This window comes from Ovis aries, chromosome 5 (genome assembly GCF_016772045.2).
Source record: "Ovis aries strain OAR_USU_Benz2616 breed Rambouillet chromosome 5, ARS-UI_Ramb_v3.0, whole genome shotgun sequence".
NCBI classification, from domain to species: domain Eukaryota; kingdom Metazoa; phylum Chordata; class Mammalia; order Artiodactyla; family Bovidae; genus Ovis; species Ovis aries.
Genome location: NC_056058.1, coordinates 105,338,210 through 105,366,062, shown reverse-complemented (window position 1 = coordinate 105,366,062; position 27,853 = coordinate 105,338,210). Strand labels below are relative to the sequence as shown.

Sequence of the window (27,853 nt, the reverse complement as noted above, 5' to 3'; positions counted from 1 at the left end):
AGCATCATCTTTCAGGATCTCAAATAGCTCAACTGGAATTCCATTACCTCCACTAGCTTTGTTTGTAGTGATGCTTCCTAAGGCCCACTTGATTTTACATTCCAGGATTTCTGGCTCTAGGTGAGTGATCACACCATCGTGATTATCTGGGTCGTGAAGATTTATTTTGTACAGTTCTTCTGTGTATTCTTGCTGCCTCTTCTTAATATCTTCTGCTTCTGTTACGTCCATACCATTTCTGTCCTTTATTGTACCCATCTTTGCATGAAATGTTTCCTTGGTATCTCTAATTTTCCTGAAGAGATTTCTAGTCTTCCCCATGCTATTGTTTTCCTCTATTCCTTTGCATTGATCACTGAGGAAGGCTTTCTTTTCTCTCCTTGCTATTCTTTGGAACTCTGCATTCCAATGGGTATATCTTTCCTTTTCTCCTTTGCATTTCACTTGTTTTCTTTTCACAGTTACTTGTAAGGCCTCCTCAAACAACCTTTTTGTATTTCTTTTTCTTGGGGATGGTCTTGATCACTGCCTCCTGTACAATGTCACGAACCTCCGTCCATAGTTCATCAGGCACTCTGTCTACCAGATCTAGTCTCTTGAATCTATTTGTCGCTTCCACTGTATAATCATAAGGGATTTGATTTAGGTCGTGCCTGAGTGGTCTAATGGTTTTCCCTACTTTCTTCAACTTAAGTCTTAATTTGGCAACATATAACACATGTAATTGCAGCCATGAAATTAAAAGACGCTTACTCCTTGGAAGGGAAGTTATGACCAACCTAGATAGCATATTAAAAACCGGAGACATTACTTTGCCAACAAAGGTCCATCTAGTCAAGGCTATGGTTTTTCCAGTGGTCATGTATGGATGTGAGAGTTGAACTATAAAGAAACCTGAGCGCCGAAGAATTGATGCTTTCGAACTGTGGTGTTGGAGAAGACTCTTGAGAGTCCCTTGGATTGCAAGGAGATCCAATCAGTCCATCCTAAAGGAGACCAGTCCTGGGTGTTCACTGGAAGGACTGATGCTGAGACTGAAACTCCAGTACTTTGGCCACCTCCTGCGAAGAGGTGACTCATTGGAAAAGACTCTGATGCTGGGAGGGATTGGGGCCAGGAGGAGAAGGGGACGACCCAGGATGAGATGGCTGGATGGCATCACCGACTCGATGGACATGAGTTTAGGTGAACTCCAGGAATTGGTGATGGACAGGGAGGCGTGGCTTGCTGCAGTTCACGGGTTGCAAAGAGTTGGACACGACTGAGCGACTGAACTGAATACATGTAATGCTGCTGCTACGTCGCTTCAGTCGTGTCCGACTCTGTGCGACCCCATAGACAGCAGCCAACCAGGCTCCTCCGTCCCTGGGATTCTCCAGGCAAGAACACTGGAGTGGGGTGCCATTGCCTTCTCCTGAACACATGTAATAATTCCAAGCAAAAAAGAACTGTAAACTAGTTGAATGGGCTGCTCCACAATAAGGGATAAAGAGACCACAGCAAGATGCGCAGTGACCCTGAAACCCGTCCCCAGTGTAGTGGCACACAGCTGGGAGGCATCTCACGAGCCCAGAGTCTGTCTTTAAGGATCAAAGGGTCTGTGCCCCACGTTGGACACCCCAACCCTTGGGACCTGCACCAGAGAGACAAGGCCCCCAAATATCTGGCTTCAGAAGCCAATGGGGCTTACATCCAGGGTGGGCTGTGTGGATCTGAGATCCTCCTATGAAGGTGTTCAGGTGCGGACTCACTGGTTCCAGAAACCAGCACAGAAGCCAGTTTGCAAAGTGACTGGATTGTATCTGACAGAGATGTGGCTGCTCGTCTGCTGGAGGGACAGATTACCTGGGATTTTTCCTCCTGGGTTTCTGCACTCTGGGCCCACCTTGCTGCTGCAAGGGGGAGAGCACACCATCTGTCTAGAGCCAAGAGCCTGCCCCACCCATAATGCTCACCACAGGCCTCTCTAAAGCAGGGGGCATGCCCCATTCCCACCACTCCACCCCCACGATGGGGAACACCGCAGGCGTGCCCCTCCCTAGCACTCTCTCCTTCGACCTCCCTAAATCAGGGGCAAGCCCCATCCCAGCACTCCCCCCATACCCTCCATGATGGGGAACACCACAGGTGCACCCCTGCCCCTCCCCAGCACTCTCTCCTTCCCACCTCCCTAAATCAGGGGCAAGCCCCGTCCCAGCACTCCCCCCACAACCTCCCATGATGGGGAACACCATAGGCGCACCCCTGCCCCCTCCCCAGCACTCTCTCCTTCCCTGCCTCCCTAAATCGGGGGGCAAGCCCCTTCCCAGCACTCTCGCACAGCCACACTAACGCTCTCAAAGTACAGCCTACACAAGGAGCCCTCCTGACTGCCCAGTTCTGGGGGCCAGAGGAGTTTTCGCTCCTGGCCCCACAGGACTTGAACAGTCAGAAAGACTGTTCTGGGCACAATACCACACCCAGGACGCTATATAAAGAGCAAAGGGAAACACCCCTAGTCTGCACAGGAAAAAGACCCCGATAATCGTTCCAGACTTCAACCTGAACGGGAGGTTTCATGTCTGCAATACACCTAAAGGCTATATAGGTTCTCTTTGGGAGCATAAGCAAGGGAACACCCTCTGCGCACCATCGCATCCTCACGACAGCACGCTGGTACCTCCCCAGAAAGAAGCCCGTGCACTCATCTGCAGCCCCAGTTCTTCCAACTGCTACCAAGGGGACAGCTCTGGAGCTTGATCTGGAGGTCAGCAGGGTATACAGCCCTGTGCTGTAAGACTTCATGCATCTATCTAATTACTTCAAAAGCTACTGTCTGAGAAACAGGCTTCCAATCAGCCTGAACCCGGGTGCTGACTGAGATCACTCCCTTTAGAACTCTTGGCACACCCTGGACAAGTGAGAGCTATCAAGAATAAATCAGACTACTTAGGCAAGCACATAGGATCCAGAGACTGTCAAGAGCTGGAGCATGGCTGAATGAGCACAGCCCTCTCTTACATAAGGCCTGGTTCTTCAAGACTGGGAGAGGGAGCTTTTTTATCTAATACATAGAAACAATTACACAGAGTCAAGAAAAGGAAAAAGAAGAAAACAAAAACAGGAATATATTCCAAGCAAAAGAGTAAGATGAAACCTCAGAGAAAGACCTTAATATAACAGATATAAGTAAAATGCATGATACAGAGTTAAAGAGATGCTTACTGAACTCCAAAGAAGAACGGATGAACACTGTGAGAGCTATAATGGACAGACGGAAAGTATTTTAAAACATTACACGGATGCCACAGAACCAAAGAACACAATAGCTGAACTGAAAAATACACCAGAGGGGTTCCAGGGCTGACTAGATAAACTAGAATAACAAAATAGCAACCTGGAAGGGCAGCTGAACTCACCCAGACAAGCAGCAAAAAGAGACAAGAATTTTAAAAAGTGAAGATAACAAGACCTGTGAGACTACACCAAGCAGAATAACACTCACATTATAGGGGGCCCCAGAAGGAGAAGAGAGAACGGGGGCAGAAAAGTTATTTGAAAAAAGGTGACCATAAACTCCCACAACCTGGGGAAGAAACCATTCAGATCCAGGAAGCAAAGAAAGTGCCAAATAAGATGAACACAATAAATCAAAACATCAAAAAAGGTAAAGATAAAGAGAGAATCTTAAAAGCTGCAAGAGAAAAACAAATTGTTGTATAAACAGGAACTCCCACAAGACCATCTGCTGATTTTCCAGGAGAAACTCTGCAAGTCAAAAGGGAATAACACAACATACTTAAAGTGACGACAGGGGAAAACCCACAACCAAGAACACTCTATCACTCGGAATTGAAGGGGAGATTTTTTAAAAAGTCTTCTAAATAAGCAATAGCTAAAGGAGTTCATCAGGATTCCCCAGTGGCTCAGTGGTAAAGAATGCATCACCAGTGCAGGAGATGGGGGTTCAAAAAGAGTCAGGAAGATCCCCTGGAGGAGGCAATGGCAACCCACTCCAGTATTCTTGCCGGGGAAATGCCACTGACAGAGGAGCCCGACAGGCTGCAGTCCACAGGGCTGCAAAAGAGTCGGACTCGACTTAGTGACTAAGCAACAATGAAAAGGAGTTCACCACCACTTAACAACACCCACAAGAAACGTTAATGGGTCTTCTTTAAGCTGAAAAGAACCAGCACTAACCAATGAAAAACACGACGGCAAAAACCTCACCGGTAAGAGCAAATCTACGGTAAAAGCAGTAGATTAACCACAACCACGGGTAACAGGGTTAAAAGATAAAGTAGCAAAATTCATTAAAACCACATAATTAGTTAACGGGTACACAAAAAGATGTAAAATATGACATCAAAAACATAAAACATGACTGAGGGGAATAAAAATGCAAGTTTTCAGAATGTATCCAAATTTAAGTTGCTACCAACTTAAACTAGACTGCTATATATATAGAACATTATATGTAAACCTCATGGCAACCACAAAAATATATATATATACAGTAGATACACAAGAGATGAGAATAGAATCTAAACATAACACTAGAGAAATTCATCAAACCACAAGAGAAACAAGCAAGCGATGAAGAAAGGAGGAGACAGAAGTTACAGAAACAGCCAGAAAACAAACAACAGAATGCCCTAAGTACACACCTATTAATAAGTATATACCTATTAATATTTATTTTCAATGTAATTGGACCAAATTGTCTGGTTAAAAGATATAGGTTGGCTGAATGGATGAATTTTAAAAAATTAAAAAATAAAAGGCTAACTTATATGTTACCAAGAAGAGACTTAGTTCAGGTTTAAGGACACGAAGACTGAAAGCAGAGGGATGGGAAAAGATATTCCATGCAAAGAAAAATGAAAAGAAAGCTCATATAGCTATACTTAACATAAGACACAATAGACTTTAAAACAAAGAATATGATAGAAGACAGAGAAAAGCACTATATAATATAAAGGGGTCGATTCAACAAGAGGATATAACATTTGTAAATATGTACACACCTAACATAGGGACACTTAAATGTATAAGGCAACTATTAACAGATCTAAACGGAAAATCCGACAGCAGTACAATAATTGTTGGAGACTACCCCATTTACATCAATGGGGAAACAACAGCTTGAAATGAACCATTAGACCTGGCTGGTTTGAGAGAAATACACAGAGTATTCCACCGCAAAGCAGCAGAACACACACTCTCCTCAGGGCGTGCAGGGCATTCTCAAGACTCGGCCACATGCTGGGCCACAAAACAAGTCTCAATAATCTGTTTGACATAATATCACACAATTTCTATCAAAATTCTAATGGCATGTTGCACAGACTAGAATAATTATAAAATCCGTCTGGAATCAAAGTCCCCAAATAGCCAAAGCAATCTTGAGGAAGGAAAGAAGGGAGGAATGAACAAAGCTGTGGGTGTCATGCTCCCTGATTCCAAACCATGCTAATGGAAACAGGACGATGCTGGCAGGAGACACACAGATCAATGGAGCAGAGCAGAGAGCCAGGAAACAAACCCACCCAGGAATGGACAGCTGATTTACACAAGGGTGCCAGGGAAACACCAATAACCTCAGAAACGCAGGTGACACCACCCTTATGGCAGAAAGCGAAGAGGAACTAAAGAGCCTCTTGATGAAAGCGAAAGAGGAGAGTGAAAAAGTTGGCTTAACACTCGACATTCAGAAAACGAAGATCATGGCATCCAGTCCCATCACTTCATGGCAAATAGATGGGGAAACAGTGGAAACAGTGACAGACTATTTTTTTTGGCTCCAAAATCACTGCAGATGGTGACTGCAGCCATGAAATTAAAAGATGCGTGCTCCTTGGAAGAAAAGTAATGACCAAACTAGACAGCATATTAAAAAGCAGAGACATTACTTTGCCAACAAAGGTCCATGTAGTCAAAGCTATGGTTTTTCCAGTAGTCATGTATGCATGTGAGAGTCGGACTGTAAAGAAAGCTGAGCACTAAAGAATTGATGCTTTTGAACTGTGGTGTTGGAGAAGACTCTTGAGAGTCCCTTGGATTGCAAGGAGATCCAACCAGTCCATCCTAAAGGAGATCAGTCCTGGATGTTCATTGGAAGTACTGATGCTGAAGCTGAAACTCCAATACTTTGGCCACCTGATGCAAAGAACTGTCTCATTAGAAAAGACCCTGATGCTGAGAAAGATTGAAGGCAGGAGGAGAAGGGGATGGCAGAGGATGAGATGGTTGGATGGCATCACCAACTCGACGGACATTGAGTTTGAATAAGCTCCAGGTGTTGGCAATGGACAGGGAGGCGATGGACACAGAGGGTTGCAAAGAGTCAGACACAATTGAGCAACTGAACTAAACTGAATTTACAACAAAGGAGGCGAGAATATTCAATAGGAAAGGGCAATCTCTTTGATAAATAGTCACATGCAAGAGAATAAAACTGGATTACTATCTTACACCATACACAAAAATCAACTCAAAATGGATCAAAAACTTGAACGTAACATCAGAAACCATAAAACTCCTAGAGGAACACACAGTCACTATGTTCCTTCTCATCACTCTTAGAGATATTTTTGGATCTGATTCAAAAGTAATGGCAACAAAAGCAAAAATAAACAAGACTAAAAGCTTTGGTACAGCAAAGGAAACCATCAACCAAACCAGAAGTCAACCTACAGAATAGAAGATATTTGCAAGTCATACATCCAATAAAGCACTAATATCCAGAACATATAAAGAAGAACAACGAAACCCAACTCTACAGTAGGTGGAGGTACATAAAGAGACGCTCATCATCACCAACTGTTAGGGAAATGCAGTCAGAACCACAGTGAGATGTCATCACATATTTGTCAGAAGGGCTATTACCAGAAAGACACGTACTGGAAATTTTTAAGAGAAAAAGGAACCCTTTTACTCTGTGAGTGAGCTTGTAATTTAGTGCAGCCACTGTGTAAAACAAGATGACAGTTCCTCAAATAATTAATAACACACCTCATAGGTACTAGAACCATATGATCTAGTTATTCCACTTCTGGATGTTTATCTACAGGAAACAAAAACACCAACTAAAAGAGAGAGATGCCTCCTTATGTTCACTGTGACACTGTTTAAAACAGTCAGACATGGAAATCACCTAAGTGTCCATCAGGGGATGAAGAGATAAAGAAGACGTGTACGTATACACGACAGAGCACTTCTCAGTCATAGGAGAGAAGGAGATGCTGCCATTTACGACAGGATGGACGGGCTGTGGGGCAAAGGGAAGTCAGCCAGTCACAGAAAGACCAACACCCTATGATTTCACTTAAATGAAGAATCTAAAAAACCAAAACAAATGAACAAAGAAAGCAAAACTCGCAGTAACAGACTGGTGGTTGTCAAACGGAAAGAGGGTTCGGGTGTTAGTGAAAAGGGTGAAGGGGTCAATTACATGCTAACAGATGATAACGAGACGCTGGAATGATCACTTCATAGGACACACCAGTTTTACTGGAATTAAAACAAACCAACAAAAAACTATCCTAACAACGAAAAGAGGCAGGAAGAGAGGAAGGGGAAAAGGTTAATTCGTTTGTCAAAAAAGGGAACAAGTCTAAATAACCATGTACTTTGTAACAGAGATTCAAGAGATATGAGATAAAAACTGACCAAACTGCAGGGAGAAAAAGAGTCACAATTATAATCAGAGGTTTCAACACCCCCTCTCAGTAACTGATAGGATAGGAAGACAGAAATGAGTAAAGAAACTATCAACCATCGTGACCCGTCCCTCAGTGCAAACAGCAAGCGCAGAACATGAAGTGCGGGCGGAAGAAGTGCTGAGACAGATCACACTCCGCCAGGAAACAGGCGCCCGCAGATTTAAGAGGGTCCGCGTCACATAAAGTCAGATCTGGGAGAACAATGGGTCTGAATTCGAAATTAATAACAAAAATTTCTCTTAAAAGAAAAAACTTCTTGGAAACTGAACAGTAGACTTTAGAAGACTACATGGGTCGAGGGAGAAGTCAAAAGTGAAACTAAAATGTATTCTGAACTGAAAAAAAACGAAAATAAGCATCAGAGAATTTTTTGAAATGCAGCTAAAACAGTGCTCAGAGAAAACTGAGAACACTACAGAAGAAGATGGTCTTAACATATATAATAACAATGAACAGTGGAAAATGGAAAACTAGGAAAAATGCTAATTATAAGAACATCCAAAAATATGAAATACACATAAATCTGAAAGGTCTATACACTGAAAACTGTAAGATTATTCAAATAAGAAAATACACCATGTTTATGGTGTATATATAAAGCTCCACTACAATATGGTGTATTATAAAGCTCCAATACTGTTAAAATATACATTTTTCTGAAATTTACCTATATATATTTTTAATGCATTCCAATAAAAACTCAGTAGCCTCTTTTTAAAAAATTGATGAGTTGTTCTAAAATACATATGGAAATGCACAAGAATTAAACTAGTCAAAACAATTTGGGGGAAAAAGCACAAAGAGAAACTACACTGTCTAGTAACTGTGAGATTGCTAGAGAGTCACAGTGGCCGAAACAGCGTCACTGGTGTCACGGTGGACGAGGGAATGAATGGGACAGATCAAGAGTGTAGAAACAGACTTACTCATCATGGTCAACTGATTTTCAACAAAACAGTAAAGAACGCTTAATCCTTTCTAAAAATGTTGATGGAATAAATGGATATCCATTAACAACAACAACAACAACAAAACTGACTTTAATCTATAGCTTGTCCCATACACAAAAATTAACTAAAAATGGGTCATAGATGTAAATATAAACGCATAAAAGTATAAAACTTCCAGATGCAAACACAGGAGAAAACACCTTTGGATCAGGCAAAGATTTCTTTTTTAGATATAATACGAAAAACCTAATGTGCTAAGGAAAAAATTGATATATTGAACTTTACTTTTAGGTAGAATAAATGATGCATTTTCAGCACTAAGAGGAAAAGCTGACGTACTCCTTGTTTTCCTTTGGGTTTCCAACCATTGGTCAACCGTTATCTCTCAAGGTTTCCTCTTTGAAAGGCAACACTACCCACTTAGACCACTTCCTCTCAATCTATCACCCTTCCCTAGCCCCCTTTTCCATGCCCCACATTCTCCTGCCTTTTTTAATCATCTTAGCATTTGTCTCCATCTATGGACTCCGGGAGTTGGTGATGGATAGGGAGCCCTGCCGTGCTGCGGTTCATGGGGTCACGAAGAGTCGGACAGGACTGAGCGACTGAACTGAGCTGATCCCTCACCTTGACACTTCAATATACACGTTGATGATTCCTCCTTTGTCCTGACCTCACAAATTCTGTATCTTCTTACCCATTAATCCTATCTCTTGTTCCTTTCAGTACCTTACTTTCCTAAAGAGTATAATTCCAGTTAAACATAGTCAATAAAACATGGCTAGTTTTCCACTCCTTTCCAAAATCCCACTGAAATACAAGATAGTTAAAGTGTAAATTTACAATCGCAAAGAAGATAGAAAAGGCAACAATCACAGATAAGACATGCCAATAAAAATGTTAGAAAATATTATAAAAGCAGGTAAGGGGTAACTGAGCAGCATCAGGAAAAGCTGTGCTACAAAGTAGAGGTCAAGAAGAAAAGGCCTTGTGATAGGAGGGGAAACTGGAGGAAAGTGCGCGAAGAGGCCGAACTCCCAGTAATGAGGCGAGTAAGCGAGGGATGGCACAGCTCACACTGGCGCCTGAGAGCGGGGAGCTGCTAAGTGAGTCCGTTCCGAGAGTTCTTGTCCAAAGGAGAAACTTTTCTTTCCTTTTTAATGGGGCTTTCCTCGTGGCTCAGCAGGAAAAGAATCCGCCTGCAATGTGGGAGACCTGGGTTCGATCCCTGGCTTGGGAAGATCCCCTGGAGGAGGGAAAGGCTCCCCACTCCAGTATTCGGACCTGGGGAATTCTCTATGGAGCTGTATTAGTTCATGGGGTTGCAAAGAGTTGCAGTCTATTGCAGTGATCATTTCACAATATACATGAACCATCACACTATAAACCTTAAATCTATACACCGATGTATGTCAATGATATCTCAATAAGACTCTGGGGGGCAGGGAGAAGAAAAGACCAATCTACAGGGCCAGATAACTCCAGGAAAGCCCGAGAACTGGGAGGAAATGAAGGAAATGGAGAATGAAGGAAATGGAGAGGGCGCTGAAACAGGAGGATCGGTTCAGGCTACATAAGGAACAGCCAGGATTCTAGGGCCTACTGCTCAGCCCACAGACAGGCAACTATTCCTCCCCCAGAGCAGACAAAAACAAGCAGAAAACATTAACCAGAGAGCCTCTGGATGCAGAGACACCAGGCAGCTTACCAAACCAGGAGGATTAACTAAAGCAGGGCGCTCTGAACACTCAGCCCACTTTCTCTACATGTTCCCGTAACAGAGTAGTCACACAAAATACAGGACACCAGGGAAATCTGAATAGCGGACAAAAAACAGTCTTTAGTGTATGCATCCCTGGGGGAGGAACAGGCAGCCCACTCCAGTGTTCTTGCCTGGAGAATCCCACGGACAGAGGGGCCTGGCGGGTCGCAGAGAGTGGGACGCGACTGGGCACACACAGGCCATGCGTTTCTCGTTCCTGTGTGCAGATTTGACTGGTGATCTATATTTTAATTTGCTGCATCCGGCAACCCTACCTTCAGACTAGAACCTAGAGAAATGTTCTTCGGGGAACCTCGCTGGCCCAGGAAAGGAAGTTAGAGATAATCACATTAGGAGTTCTCAGAGAAATCAAAGATCTTTCCCAGATCACACACACGACACACACACATTCCCCATAAGAAACAGAGTTTCCTCTACAATTTACTCAGATCTTAACACCCGTGAGTGCAAGAAACACACTAATTCTGACTTTCCAAAGTAAAATAAAATTTTCTTAACTTTGAATAAATACAGTGAAATGTGAAGTAAGACAATGGAAACAGAGCAAAAACCCAAGAACTATTAAGGTGTGTAATATTTCACCTTTAATGCCTTCAAAGGAAAATGAGCAGTAGAATATTGACCTTTATTTTTATAGCCCTTAATTTTTAATTTTATAAATTTTATAAAATGAATAATAATATAACCTTTACGTTAAAAAACCATATTGTTTATTCAAAGAATTTTGTGTCATTAAACCATCTGTATATTAGCATTTTAGTAATGAAATGACAGCAAAGAACACCTACACATTAAAATATTCCATGTGACTATACTAATGACTCACAGAAGAATTCAAGGAAGGTGGGTTATAAAGAAAGTTTGTGCCAAAAGGATAAAACCGCAGGGCTCAAGGGACCCAAGGAAGTAGGGTACTTAAGAAAATGGTTCTCAAAGGTGACTAATCATTAGAATAATCTGGACATCTACTGGGGAAAGAAAGATTTCAAAGCTCAAAAATTCCAGACCTAATGACCCGGAATATTGGGAGAGGGACCCAAATCTTAGAGTCTGTGAAGCTCTCCCCATGCGATTCTGATGGACAGCAGGGTTTCGGAGCCACTGCATTAGAATGCTGGCTTAGGCGTGCTCATTCACCAGCACGATCTATCTGCTTTAAGGACAATTACGAAGCTACAGACGACAAATGACGAGAGTATGCTTCTTACCTTGGATACATTGCTGACATAATTCATTTGGGTAGTACTTTCCTTATCAACTTGATTGCAAAGGTTCTGTAAAGTAGATGCATATTCTTTATCACTTTTTATTCTCAGGGCCATGAATTTCTTCACTGTTTCCAGTAACCGTAATTCCCAGTCTTGCAATTTTAACACAGCTTCGTGTGAATTCTTCAGGTCACTCCCAAACCCCATCTTTGTAAGGCACTGTCTTATCCTCCACACTGCACAACTGAGCCTTCTAATCAGCACATATCTGTGTACGTAAACAAAAGGAAAAGAATCTTAAATCAAAAGCAAATTAATCTTCAAAGCAAAGTTATGGCCCATTTTTTTTAGAATGAAAAAAAAAAATCATTACAATTGAATGTTTTCCCCCAAAGATCAGGAACAAGATGAGAATGTCCAATCTCGGCACTTTGATTCAACCTTGTTCTTGTCAGTACAATGAAGGAAATGAAACACTTTCCATTGAAATTGGGAAGGAAGAAACGAAACTATATTTATTTACGGATGATATGACACTGTGTCTAGAAAATCCTAAGAAGTACAATTTTATGAGTATTACAACTAATAAATGAGCTCGGTAATATTACAGGGTACTAGATCAATATACAAATAGCAAATGTATTTCTATACTCTAGCAATGACCAACCTGAAAACAAAACTTAAAAACAATTCCATTTACAACAGCATCAAAAAGAATAAAATATTTAGGAATAAATTTTGCAAAATAAACATAAAACTTTACTCTTAAAATTATAAAACATTGTTGAAAATGCAAAGAAAACCTAAATAAATGGAAAGATTCATGTTAATGGATTCAAAAGACTTAATATTGTTAAACAGGCAAGCCTGTCCAATTTGATCTACCAATTTAACTCAATCCACAGTAAAATCTAAGCTAGCTTTCTTTTTTTTTTTTTTTTCAGAAATTGATAAACTAATCCTAAAATTTACTTAGAAATGCAAGGGAACCAGAACAGTCGACCAAACAAAAAAACCAAAACACCATGAAGAAAAAGAACAAAGTTGGAAGACTCAGAATTCAGGGCCATGTCTATTCAACGGAGGAAAAAAAGTCTTTACTACAGATGCTGGGATGATTGAATTCCACATGCAGAAGACTTCAGCAGGATGCCTCCTTACACCACACACAAAACAATTAACTCGAAAGAAATCACAGATTCAAACAGAGCTAAAACTAAAACTCTCAGAAGAAGATAAAGCAGTAAATCCGTGACCTGGGCTCAGACAATGGCTTCTAGATATGACACCAAAAGTACAAGAAACAAAATAAAAAATATATCAATTTTGTTTCATCAAAATTTAAAACTTCTATACTTCAAAGGCCAACATCAAGTAAGTGATATGCCACAGAATGGGAGAAAACACTCACAGATGACGTGTCTGATGAGGAATATCTGTCTGGATCACACAAAGGTTTCTTAAAGTCAGCAACGGTGCGACACACCGATTAAAACGGGCAGAAGGCAGACACGACAGACATTCCTCCAGACAAGACCGACAGACGCCCACTAAGCACGCGGAAAGCTGTGCAGCTTCACTGGCCATCAGGAAAATGCCAACCGAGACCACAATGAGATGTCATCTCATATCTCTAAGATGTCTATAACAGAAAGACAGATAATATCTAATGTTGGAGACTGTGAGAGCAGTCTCTGAAGAAATCAGAACCATCACATACTGGTGGTATAAAATTAAAATAGGCAGTTCCTCAAAAATTAAACACAGAGTTATCATATTTGAGCAAGAAACTCCACTCTTAGGCATATACTCAAGAGAATAAAAACATATGCCCACACAAAAACCTGCGTATGAATATCTGCCAAAGAGGCATCAACTGACGCACGGATAAATGAAGTATAACTATGCAAGGAAACATTATCTGACAACGAAAAGGAGCGGATTCGAGGCACGGCATGGATAAACCTTGCAAACACTCTATGTGAAGAAGCCAAACACAAAGACTGACACGTTGTCCTCTTATATGAAATGTCCAAAATCTACCTTTAGAGACATAAATCGGATTAGTATTTGACTAAAGCTGGCAATGGAGAAGGCAATGGCAACCCACTCCAGCACTCTTGCCTGGAAAATCCCATGGGCGGAGGAGCCTGGTAGGCTGCAGTCCATGGGGTCTCGAAGTGTCAGACATGACTGAGTGACTTCACTTTCACTTTTCACTTTCATGCACTGGAGAAGGAAATGGCAACCCACTCCAGTGTTCTTGCCTGGAGAATCCCAGGGACGGCGGAGCCTGGTGGGCTGCCGTCTATGGGGTCGCACAGAGTCTCGGACACAACTGAAGCGACTTAGCAGCAGCAAAGCTGGCAAATGTGGGAAGAAATGAAGGGCGACTGCTAATGGGTAATGGATTTCCTTTTGTGGTGAGGAGAGTGCTCCAAAATTGATTGTGGCAATGGTTGCACAACTCTGTGAACAATAAAAGCCACTAAATTGTACAATCTAAATGGGTGCGTTATTCAGCATGTGAGTTGTATCTCAGTTGTTTACAAAATCACTAGAGCATGACTTGTAATCATCTAAAGGTCAGTGGGCTTCCCTGATGGCTTAAGGACACTCCTTAAGGACGCCGTTCCACAGAAGCAGTCGCCACCGAGGACTCTGTGTCTCGGTTAACATGGCCACTAATTAGGAAACGTAGAGTAGTTAATGGGCTTCCCTGGTGGCTCAGCTGGTAAAGAATTCGCCTGCAATGCAGGAGACCCCGGTTCAATTCCCGGGTCAGGAAGATCCCCGGGAGAAGAGATAGGCTACCCACTCCAGTATTCTTGGGCTTCCCTGGTATCCAGACGGTAAAGAATCCGCCTGCAGCCTGGGTTCAATCTCTGGGTTGGGAAGATCCCCTGGAGGAGGGCATGGCAACCCACTCCAGTATTCCTGCCTGGAGAATCCCTATGGACAAAGCGGCCTGACAGGTTACAGTCCATGGCGTCACAAGGAGTCAGACACGACTGACTGACTAAGCCCAAAGGTCAATTATCAGAAAATTACCCCAAATCTATTCCTGCTTGTTTGATATAAATCCCAAGAACTATTATAAAATTTATTTTCCCCTCCAGCCTCCTAGAATTTCAGGCAGTCAATGTTTCAGCGTCAGTTACAAGAAAGAAACAAAACACATCTTTAATTTATATAGCTTTAATTTTATATAGCTGGCTCATATCAGAAGTCAATTTAATTGAGCTGAAATCCTCTAGGCTAATCAGAAAAATGAGATTTATCTCTCTAACCTCAGTGATACACATTTAAAATGATAAAACTATGAGTTTTCCAAATAGGAAGCAAATTTCAATCTTTTCCCAACTGAAAACTGTTCAGTTTTATTCTCAAACAAGTGAGGGGTAGGAGGGAAAGATGGTGGGAAAATATACTTCATCAAGGTTTCCAAAGTAGCAACCAGGACACTAAATGGACCTTAACATAAATAAGTCAACACAAGTAACTGACTTTTCCACTTTAAGATCAAGTAGGAGAATTCCAGGGGATTCCCTGGCAGCTCAGTTGGCAAGGAATCTGCCTGCAATGCAGGAGACCCCAGTTCGATTCCTGGGGTGGGAAGATCTCCTAGAGAAGGGATAGGCTACCCAATTCAGTATTCATGGGCTTCCCTGGTGGCTCAGACAGTAAAGAATCCATTTGCAATGTGGGAGACATGGGTTCGATCCCTGGGTTTGAAAGATCCCCTGGAGGCGGGCATGGCAACCCACCCCAGCATTCTTGCCTGGAGAATCTCATGGACAGAGGAGCCTGGCAGGCTACAGTCCATGGGGTCACACAGAGTGGGACACGACTGAGCGACTAAGCACAGCACAGGATAATTCTAGTCTTTTCACTTTGTAGGCAGTAGCCTAAAAATGTACTCTGACAAACTGTATCAAAAAAATTTTTTTATAAAAAAGAAAATTTTTCCATTATTTTACGTATAGCTCAACTAAGTCTCAGTGAAGATATACTCTATCTCATACCACCTTTTCAATGGAAGAATAAGAAACATTTTTTTTCCAGACAAAGAAAGGTGAAACATTTTGCTTTTTAAAGAAACTATTTCTGAGACTGTGGTTCACTTTATTCTGTAACTTAGAATAAATATCACTTCTGCTTCTAAATGCATCTAGCTGTGATCCAAGCTTTGAGAATAATTTTTTCTCTCATTATTAGGAATTTCAAAAGGAAGATGAAGAGCTTAGATGAATAAAAACAGAGAATCCGGCAGCTGAGACACACTCCAGCCCACTCTGAGGGCTTGCCTATCTATTCCAACATTCTAGGGCAGGGCAAATATAAATATATGAATATATTCCTTGAAGAATGACAAATAAAAAATTTCTTAAACAACTCCATAATTAACTGATTATGTCTAATTATTAAATTAGTAGAGACGATAAGCAGTTTAGGAATTAAAGGAAATGGTATCCGACAGATAATTATTCCGTAGATGTCAAACAGTGTATGTAAGACTATTCAATTCAGTAGCGTTTAGAATTTTTTTAAAAACTGGAAATATTAAGAGGAATTGACTACATAAATTGCAATCAAAGCTACTACATTTGACTGTAACTGAGAAATCCCAGGGAGTACCATTCAAATCTGGTCTGTGTGAGCTTGTTCAGGATCCAGTCTTCACAACTGTATGTGGTGGGCGTGATCGTGGCACAGGCATCCAGTGGAGTGCCGTTCAGCCCTGACACAGAAAATGAGAAAATCCGCGTGTGGATCTGGAGCCATCATCAAGAGCTAGTACTAGAAAACAGCAAGGTACAGAACTAGCTTTCTTCACATTGTATAAAAAGAAAGCAGAAAAATAGAAATTAAATTTACTTGTAAGTGCACAAAATATTTCTAGAAGAACATACAGCGGCTGGGACACAGGAATGAGAGGAGACTTTCATCAAATGCCCTTCTGAACGTTTGAAGCTTGTTTTAAGAGAACATACTATACGCAAAGATTAATGAATTAAACAATTTTTGCAAGAATCCTTCAAGCTAGGTGTCAACAGTACAAGAACCAAGAACTTCCAGATGTACAAGGTAGGTTTAGAAAAGGCAAGGGAAACGGAGATCAAACTGCCAACAACCAGCAGATCATAGAAAAGGCAAGGGAATTCCAAAAAATCTTCTGCTTCATTGACTGCACTAAAGCCTTCGACAGCAGAGGTCACAACAAGCCGTGAAAAATTCTTAAAAGTGATGGGAATACCAGACCACCTTACATGCCTCCTGAGAAACCTATACACACGTCAAGAAGCAACAGTTAGAACTGGACAAACCACAATGGATTGGTTCCAAATTGGGAAAGGAATCCATCAAGGCTATATATTGTCACCCTGTTTATTTAACTTAGATACAGAGTACATCATGAGAAATGCCGGGCTGGATGAAGTACAAGCTGGAATTAAGATTGCCGGGAGAAATATCAATAACCTTAAATATGCAGATAACACTACCCTAATGGCAGAAAGCGAAGAGGAATTAAAGAGTCTCTTGACAAGGGTGAAAGAGGAGAGTGAAAAAGTTGGCTTAAAACTCAACATTCAAAAAACTAGGATCATGGCAACTGGTCCCATCACTTCATGGCAAACAGATGGGGAAACAATGGAAACAGTGACAGACTTTATATTTTGGGCTCCAAAATCACTGCAGATGGTGACCAGCCACAAAATTAAAAGACGCTTGCTCCTTGGATAAAAAACTATGACAAACCTAGACAGCACATTACAAAGCAGAGACATCACTTTGCCAACAAAGTTCCACATAGTTAAAGCTATGCTTTTTCCAGTAGTCATGCACAGATGTGAGAGTTGGATCATAAAGAAGGCTGAGTGCCAAAGAATTGATGCTTTTGAACTGTGGTGTTGGAGAAGACTCTTGAGAGTCCCTTGGACTGCAAGGAGATCCAACCAATCCATCCTAAAGGAAATTAACCCTGAATATTCATTGGAAGGACTGATGCTGAAGCTGAAACTCCAATACTTTGGCCACCTGATGTGAAGAGCTGACTTATTTGAAAAGACTCTGGTGCTGGGAAAAATTGAAGGTGGAGGAGAAGGGGACGACAGAGGATAAGATGGTTGGATGGCATCACCGACTCGATGGACACGGGTTTGAGCTTAATGCGGGAGACAGTGAAGGACAGGGAAGCCTGGTGTGCTGCGGCCATGGGGTGGCAAAGGGCAGGACACGACTGAGGAGCTGAACCACAACCAAAAAAGGTTTGATGAGAAAGAGAAAAAACTAATGAAAGCTGGAATAACCCAGGAAAGTTTCTTAGAAATGGCAAGATATGAGCTAAGACTTGAATAATCATGATTTAGATTATAAAAGATCAGAAAGGAAATGTATTTCAGGAAGCAATATAGAGAAAATACATGAATAGGGGTGAAGTAAAAAAGAAACGTCTCCAAAATCAAGCTATATGTTGCAAACAGTGGCATGCCAATTTATCTCTTGCTATTCTAAAGTTAAGGAAACTAATAAGGCTCAAACTCCTTTAGTCAATTGGTGTTAGGCAAAATGACAAAGTCATGAAAGTGATGTATTAAATGGTTAAGTTGCTGGTGCTAGTTATTCAAGTGTGTTCGGTTTGAAGAATTTCCTAAAGCTGAGCATCTGTGATTTGTGTACTTTTCTATATGTATGTTACAGTTAATTAAGAGAGAAATATAGATTTTAATATGGAAGCTAGGTATAAAATATATTGATGACAGCAAAAATATAAAAAAAGACATAAGAAGGAAAATTTATAAGTCATTATAGCTATACAGCTTGAGAAATGAGGATCTATCATTGACAATGTCAGTGAGAGGTAAAAAGGTACCAGGCTTGACCTGATAAATGGATTTAAGGAAGAGACAGATGATACAGGACAAGTTTAAAGTTTTATAAGAAATGAAGATAATATCAGTAGAAATGGAAGAAGGAGAATATGGAGCTACTTTAAAGAAAATACCTTCATTTCAACAGGAAATAAATGCTTGGGTAAAGCATCAAGGCTAAAAGATACAAACCTGAGAGTCAAGTGCTTAAAAGTGATAAAACTAAGACCGAATGTCGACAGAAAAGCAGATCGTTAAGGACAAAGCCCATGAGCATCTATCAGCAGAGGAGCTGGAGGAAAAAAGCCAAAGGGCAGAAATTAGGTAAGCAGGAGAATAAAAGAGGTTTGACAGTTACAGACACTGAGATTTAAAAAAAGAAGCTGTTAGCAATGTCAAATGTCAGAGAGAGATATGAAAACTGCAGAAAGTCACTATTAGAATTTTCAGGTAAAGCCGTCACAGTAAAAGAAGTACTTCGGAAGCTCCTACCACCAATAACAAACAAAAAGAACAAACAATTGATAAGGAAAAAAGCAAAAATTCAAACACACCATCAGCAGGTAAAGGAGCACAGCTTCAAGCCACAAGTTTCACTGCACAGTTTCAAAGGGAAAAAAGGGAAAGTCCTGGCACTCTCGGCAGCAGCAAATGTGCCCCAGAACCACCCAACTTCTAGAAGAAATCCTGAGGAGGAAGAAGGAACACAATCCTGAGAAGCCACGCTGGATACCCCAACATGAAAAGAGGCAGCAGAGACCAAATAGGCCCACCAAGGAAAAAATCAAGAAGATAAAGAAGCAAGCTTCTCTGGACCAAGACAGGACCTCAGAAAAGCAGGGAGGGCAGCCTTGCCTTGCCGTTTTCCAGGGCTCTGTGAGAACTGGTGGATGAGATGAAACCTAGGAGCGCAGGATGGTTAGTGGACTCTCAGGAGAGAGAGTGTCTCTCAGGGCTCCAGGCAAGGCCAAACTCAGTCCCAGCCAATACCTCCCAGCCCTGGGTCGCCAGGCTCATATGACAAATAAGCCAAAATCAAAAGTAAGACCTTTTAATCCATGGACAGAGGAGTGTAGTGGGCTACAGTCCACAGGCTGCAAAGAGTTGAATAGACTCAGGGCTCAAAGAGTTGAGCACGCAAAAGGAAAACCTAGCTTCTGACCCAGGTAACATGGCAGAGGCCGTTTTTCCCAGGTCCGCCCCACAAAACACAGCTGTCAACGCTGGGAATAGCGAAAGGGACAGCCACAGAAGAGCTCTGGAAAGTCGGGGGAAGGGAGGTAGAGTCCTTGGGCCCAGGCCTGGGAGAACGGCAGAGGCAGAGGCAGGGCATCCTGGGCCCCCTCACCCGACAGGAGAGGGCGGTCCATCCCTGGCTGCCCGCCCGCTAGTCTGGGAACAAAAGGCCGTCGGCGAAGGCAAGCTCCCCAGGGATGCCACGGGGGTCCCTCCGGCAACATGGGGCCAGCCAGCACCACCAGCGAAGAAGACAGGCGGCAAGCCTCCCCGAAAACGGACAGCCAGCGGAGGCAGTCTCCTTCCCGTCGGGGCCCGAGAACCCCCTTTCAGCCCAGAGAGTCGGAATGCAGCAGGAAGAAGAGCGAGGGGGACCCGGCCACAGCAAGAGCCCACAGCAGGCCTCTCCACCCCGCAGGCCCCAGGCTCTCCTGCCCCCAGAAACTCTGGAGCCGCTGCACGGAACTGGCCAGAGGGCTGAGCTGCAGCAGGAGGTCCCGTCCAGGAAGCCCCTGCTCCCCGCGAGGCTAGGGTGCTCCTCTCCTGCCCAGAGGCAGCAGGGCAGCGAGGGGCACGGGGACGAAACCCGGTCTCACCCCTTCCCTACCAACCAACAGCCAGCAGCTCAGCCCAAGAAAAACGTCCTCTGGCTCCCTCAAGCACCACCAGCAAGGACCAGCGGGAGCCCTCGTGACACCGGACCAAGCAAACTGAAATAACAGCAGGAAGACCCTGAAAATGAACTGTCGCTAGAGCCACAGCCCACGAGAACGGGCCAAGGACTGCGTGCTTCTCCTAAACAGGGATGGACTGCCGGTAAAGACGAAAGACTGAAATAGGCCCCCGAGTCTCCTAACCCAACAGACAAAACACTGAGGCTCCAGTCGAAACTCACCTGTCGTATCAAGAACCAAGGAAAAAAATTACAGTTGAAACAAGACAAACAACTAATACCAACATCAAGATGAATCAGATGCTGGAATTATCAGAAGAGGATTTTTATATCAAACACCGTAAGAAACTCTTCCACAATCAGTTACAAGTTCTCTTAAAACAAATGCAAAACAACAGTTATAAGTTCCCTTAAAACAACTGTAAAAATAGGAAATCTAAGCAAAAAAATAGAACAAATTTTTTAAATATATGGACATTATAGAAATTAAGAATGCAATAACGGGAATAACAAACCTCACTAGATGGGCTCAGGAGTAGACAGCAGAGGGTCCAGTGCATGTAAGAATCCAGGAATAGAATGCAATCAATCCGGACAAAGAGAAAACACACAGAAAATAATAATAATAACAAAGCCTTGGGGACCTGTGGGGCACTGAGAAGGACCCAACACCTGGGGACCTTCCCTAGCACGGCAGCGGCTAAGACTCCCCGCTTCCACCACAGGGGGGGAAGGTTCAGTCTCTGGTGGGAGAAAAAGATCGCATATGCCGCACAGCCAGAAAATAAGCAATACTCTGAAGTCTTAGGAAAATGACCCCACATTTGTGTCATCTTAAGTTCCAAAAGAGGAGGAGGAAGAAGGGCTGAAAGAGTATTCAGAGAAATAAGCGATTCTTCACGAGCCAGGAATCACGACTGTGGTGTCAGTCGAGGGCAGACGACAGATTGAGACCAGAGAGGAGAGAACCCGCAGACAGACCCACACAGACATGCTCCACTGTTTTCTCACAAAGGTCCAGAAGCAAGTCGGCAAAAGACAACTAGCCTTCTTAATAAATGACACTGAAGCAGTTAGGTAACCACAGGCGAAATAAAAGGGGGGAAATGAACCCTGACCTAACACCATACACAGAAATCAATTCGAAAGAATCACAAACTTGAACATAAAACTGCAAAACTTCTAGAAAAAAGAAACCGGAAGCAAAATCTTCAGGATCTCAACCTAGGCAGAGGTCTTAGACTTCAAACAAAACACACAATCCAAAAAAGGAAAAAATGGATAAACTGGGCTCATCAAAAGTAAAAAGGTTGCCCTGTGAAAGTACATGTGAAGATGAGAAAAAGACAAGCCACAGAACTGGGAGAAAATTTTACAAACCACGTATCTGACAGAGAACTAGTCCCTAGAATTCATAACATCTCTCAAAATTTAACATTTAAAAACAACAATCCAACTAGAAAATGAGAAGACAACAGACACTTCACAGAAGAGGATACAAAAATGGCAAATTAACACACGAGAGGATGTTCAACATAAACTAGCCGTTGGGGAAATGCAGTCAAAACCACAATGAGATACCACTCCATAGCTATCAGAATGGCTAAAATAAAATACGACAAGACCAAATGCCTGTATGGATATGAAAAAACAGGGTCACTGATCTGCTACTGGTCAGTAGACAAGAAATGGTACAGCCACTCCAGTTTCTGATTAAACTTTAATTCAACACCGTATGACCCAGCCATTGCACTCTTGGACATTTATGCATAGAAATGAAAACACACATCCACACAAAAACCTGTACCCAAATGTTCACAGCAGCTTTATCTGTAAAAGCCAAAAGCTGGAATCAGCACAGAGACCCTTCAACAGGTGAATGCATACCGTGGACTAAAACCCACATTAAAGGGCAACAATCTCTTGACTCAGACAGCAACTTGGATGAATCTCTAGGAATCTTGATGAACAAAAAAGTCCACCCAACAGTTACACTCTATGATTCCATTTATATAATATTCTTGAAGTGAAAAATCTTGGGAAAACGACAGATTAGGGGTTGCCAGGGTTTAGGGTTTAGAGTAAGCGTGGTTACAGCAGAATACCAAGGATACCAGAAGCAGTGTTGGAACTGTTCAGTATCTTGGTGGTAGTGGCGGATACGTCAATCTAGACCCGTAATAAAATGCTACAGAGCTTAATATACACACAGCAAAGGAGTACAATGAAAACTGGAGAAATATATGAATAAGGGCAGTGGGCCATGTCAACGTTAATATGCTGGTTGTCATAGTTTTACTAAATTTTACTAAAAGGGGAAATGGGACCAAATGTAAAGGGATTATTATTTCTTATGATTGCATATTAATCTACAATTACCTCCAAAGAAATTTCATAAATAAAGTACATTTAAAAAAGTAATGCCCGGACCTCAAACTATTAGTTGGAGGAAGGAAAATAAAAGCATGTCACAAACTTAGGTACTTTCTTCCACAAGTCATAGGGCAGAGATGCCTACGTCAACCACAAAGAAGTCGAAAAAAGAAAAATAAGAGGAAATTATACAGTCATGTTGCAGACAAGAATTACAAAGACAGACAGAGGGCAGGTGGGGGTATAACACAGACTTCTTTGTAATCTAAGTTCCGACTGGGCAAGGAATTACTCTGCTCTCTTCCCCCATAAGCACTTCAGTGCTTGAAACCATGCCTTGCATGCTGCTGCTGCTGCTGCTGCTAAGTCGCTTCAGTCGTGTCTGACTCTGTGAGACCCCATAGATGGCAGCCCACTGGGCTCCCCCGTCCCTGGGATTCTCCAGGCAAGAACACTGGAGTAGGCTGCCATTTCCTTCTCCAATGCAGGAAAGTAAAAAGTGAAAGTGAAGTCGCTCAGTCGTGTCCGACTCCGTGTGGCCCCATGGACTGCAGCCGCCCAGGCTCCTCCGTCCACGGGATTTTCCAGACGAGAGCCCTGGAGTGGGGGCCACTGCCTTGCATAGTGCACAATAAAAGCCTGGGACATGGACGCACCGGATGAGTCTCCCCTGCCTTATACTCGCATCTCCGCGTGCCCTACAATCCGCACTTAGCCCTCTTAATTCTTCAGGATATTCAGTGATTCTGGATATTAATTCCATCATTACTTGCAATACTGAGTATTACATTTACACCCTGATCTATAGGTTAGAAGTCAAACCCCTTTGTCTGGTAATCTAAGATGGCCTCCGATCGCCTTCCACCTCAAAAACAGCACCACAGCTTCCTACCTACGGCCCTGAATGTCTCACCATCACACCTCTCTGCCTTTGGAGACGCTGTTCCTTCAGTCCAAGTGTTTCTGTCCCTTGGCCCCCTGGAGAATCACCAACAACTAAACTGTAAAGCCATTGTCTCTGTGAAACCTTCTCTGACCATCCATACAACCATCACTACCCAGGACAACTTAGGGGTTCCTTTTTCTCAGCTCTCAGGGATCGTGTATGTACATGTGATTAATATAACACTTCTCATAGTATAATTGTTTGTTCAGGTGTATCTCTCCCATCATACTATGATCTACATGAAAATAAGAATATTACAGATTTTCATCTATCACAGGGGCTAATATTACTACCCATACGCAATAGGCATTCAATTTATCACATTATTGCAAGAGCAAATTCATTTTTTAAAAAGATTTATAAACGACACTTTAAAACAAAAATTCCTATAATTTAGTGGATACTAAGCACAAATCAGGGCTTCCCTGGTAGTACAGTCATGAAAGAATCTACCTTCAAGGCAGAAAACTCAGGTTTGATACCTGGGTTGGGAAGATCCCATGAAAAAGGAAATGGCAACCCACTGCAGTATTCATGCCTGGAGAATCCCATGGAAAGAGGAGCCTGGTGGGCTACAGGCAGGGTGTCACCAGAGTCGGACACGACTTAGCAACTAAACCACCACCAACTACAAGTCAGGCAGAAATAGAGTAATATACAAAAGGACATGCATGTTATTAGCAAAGATGTTCATTTTAAAATACCATCTTCTTAAAAGGTAAAACTAATAAAAATCCTAAAAAACGACTGATTTTTCAGTTCAGTTCAGTCGCTCAGTTGTGTCCAACTCTTTGCAACCCCATGAATCGCAGCACGCCAGGCCTCCCTGTCCATCACCAACTCCCAGATTTCACTCAAACTCACGTTCATTGAGACAGTGATGCCATCCAACCATCTCATCCTCGGTCGTCCCCTTTTCCTCCTGCCCCCAAACCCTCCCAGCATCAGGGTCTTTTCCAATGAGTCAACTCTTCACAACTGACTTTTAGACTTATTTAAATCTTTCTTATTTAATGGTATTCAGTTTGGTATTTAGGATTGAGTAAGTTATCTCAAATTTTCAATTCACCATAAATAGTGATTAAAGACTTTAAAAGAACCATTAAAAGTTGCCATATTTTCAAAAATTAGAATTTCATTCTGTATAAAATACATCTATAAATACATACTGCTTAGACGAAAACTGACATCATTAAACAGCAAACTATGAAACAGATACCTAGTTTCTTTGGGAGGACAATGGAATTCCAATGGCATATTTTATAAGGATGTGTGTAAGTACTGTTCTAAAATGCCTCCTGATTTTCAACTTTTGGCTTCACAGCTGCCAATTTTTTTTACATCCTCCAAATACACAGATGAAAACGTTTTTATATAGCATAAGGAAACTTTAATCTGTATTTAATAATTCCTTTCAAGTAAGGGGAATTTATTTTAACACAGATGGTATATTGTAGTCAAGAATATTTCCTTAAATATTTCCCTTCTTAACACTGGAAAAAAAAAAATCAAATATACCATGGAAGATATGCTTATTTAGAAAAATCAAAAGATAAGTGAGTAAAAGCTGTGTAAAGAATCAGGAAGCCTTTCATTCTGCCCCCAAGACAGATGTTCACAAGCTAGAATAAATTTAAAAGAGTTTGAATCTATAATCCTTAATTAATAAAACCTATCAAATCAGTTTATGGTTCAAGTTACTTTATCAGAATATGTTTGCTCATTGATAAAGACTATAAAACCATTAACCAAAGATCAAAAATAATTACTTAACAGTGTTTCTTACCTTTTATATGCTTCAATACTGACAGAAGTCAAGAAACCGTGACTATCTGAGCAGAATTTTAAGCTGCTTGCAGTAAGGCAGAAAAAACGGCCACAAAAAGCCACTGAGTGTGCAAGTAATAACCACAGTTACCAACCAACAAACTGACCTCACATGACTACAAAACGGGGTGCTTTTCAGAAGCAGTTAAGCAGGCAGAAATGAATGGTCACCAGATTTAACTACAAAGACAACGTCACTCATTACCAGTTAATACATACTGACCCTGACCGCCTTTCAGATATGGATCCTAAAACTCCTCCTACACTTTCCTTATTTCAAAGTGTCGCTTTAGATTAATTCAAAATAAAAGGAGCTTTCTTCTTGCTGGCTTTTAAACCTGTCTAATTGTTTCTGGGTTTTTTTAATTGCAGTATAACTGCTTTACAAGTTGTTAGTTTCTGCTGCACAAGGTGAATGGGCTATATATATAGCCCCTCCCTCCTGAGCCTCCTCCTGCTCGGGCAGCCCTTAGGGCACCACAGAGCAGCAGCTTCCCACCAGCTAGCTATGCTACACACGGCAGTGTGTACACATCAGTGCATCCAACTGAAACTGCACTAGATTAGCAGACCGCCTGCTGCAACAGCGTTACTAGACAACGGTGTTTCACTAAGAGAGAACACTGGATAAATTTCTGCTTTATTGACTATGCCAAAGCCTTTGACTGTGTGGATCACAACAAACTGTGGAAAATTCTTCAAGAGATGGGAACACTAGACCACCTGACCTGCCTCTTGAGAAACCAATATGCAGGTCAGGAAGCAACAGTTAGAACTGGACATGGAACAACAGACTGGTTCCAAATAGGAAAAGGAGTACGTCAAGGCTGTATATTGTCACTCTGCTTATTTAACTTACATGCAGAGTATATCATGAGAAACGCTGGGCTGGAGGAAGCACAAGCTGGAATCAAGATTGCCGGGAGAAATATCAATAACCTCAGATATGCAGATGACACCACCCTTATGGCAGAAAGTGAAGAGGAGCTAAAAAGCCTCTTGATGAAAGTGAAAGAGGAGAGTGAAAAAGTTGGCTTAAAGCTCAACATTTGGAAAACTAAGATCATGGTATCTGGTCCCATCACTTCATGGGAAATAGATGGGGAAACAGTGGAAACAGTGTCAGACTTTATTTTTGGGGCTCCAAAATCACTGCAGATGGTGACTGCAGCCATAAAATTAAAAGACGCTTACTCCTTGGAAGAAAAGTTATGACCAACCTAGATACCATATTCAAGAGCAGAGACATTAATTTGCCAACAAAGGTCCATCTAGTCAAGGCTATGGTTTTTCCAGTGGTCATGTATGGATGTGAAAGTTGGACTGTGAAGAAAGCTGAGCACTGAAGAACTGGTGCTTTTGAACTGTGGTGTTGGAGAAGACTATTGAAAGTCCCTTGGACTGCAAGGAGATCCAACCAGTCCATTCTAAAGGCGATCAGTCCTGGGTGTTCTTTGGAAGGAATGATGCTAAAGCTGAAACTCCAATACTTTGGCCACCTCCTGCGAAGAGTTGACTCATTGGAAAAAACTCTGATGCTGAGAGGGATTGGGGGCAGGAGAAGGGGACAACAGAGGATAAGATGGCTGGATGGCATCACTGACTCGATGGACGTGAGTTTGGGTGAACTCCGGTAGTTGGTGATGGACAGGGAGGCCTGGCGTGCTGCAATTCATGGGGTCGCAAAGAGTCGGACACAACTGAACAACTGAACTGAACTGAATAAATTCTGTGTGAGGTTATAAACAAATGAACAACATGTTCGCTTTGAAATTAACTACTTTTTTTTTCATTTTAATAATGTATTTGCAATACTGATATTTAAAATTATTTGGGCAGAGCAGGATTAACAGATTTTTTTGTGTATTTTAAGATAAACCAACAGGTATTTACTGAGTAATCATGGAGTGATACTGTTAGGGATGCAAAGATAAATAAAATCCTGGATTACTGCCTTGAAACAAGGTACGATGTATTAAGAACAAATGTAAGGAAGCCTGGCTCTGTGGTAAAGAATCCACCCGCCAGGCAGGACGCAGGTTCAATCCCTGGGCTGGGAAGATCCCCTGGAGAAGGAAATGGAAACCCACGCCAGTATTCTTGCCTGGGAAATCCCATGGACAGAGGAGGCTGGAGGGCTATAGTCCAAGGGGTTGAAAAAGAGCTGGACCTATCTGCCAGCATATTCCTCAGTGCCGGGAATATCAAAATGCATAAAATTATACCCCTTGTCTCAAGAAGCTCACCACCTACTAAGGGTAACAAACAGGGAAACAAACAAC

The 27,853-nt window shown here is 42.1% G+C and overlaps 1 protein-coding gene across 9 annotated transcripts in view; it reads right to left on the bottom strand.

Annotated features, from left to right (window-relative positions):
* Window positions 1-27,853, bottom strand: part of FER (FER tyrosine kinase) — a 456,675-nt gene that overhangs the window by 404,905 nt on the left and 23,917 nt on the right. For all 9 annotated transcript variants that reach the window (XM_042251005.2, XM_060416072.1, XM_060416073.1 and 6 more), the window contains one exon: window positions 11,645-11,912. In XM_042251005.2, coding sequence (XP_042106939.1) covers window positions 11,645-11,851 — 207 coding nt within the window. In that variant the 5' untranslated portion in view covers window positions 11,852-11,912. The remainder of the gene's footprint in view (window positions 1-11,644; window positions 11,913-27,853) is intronic.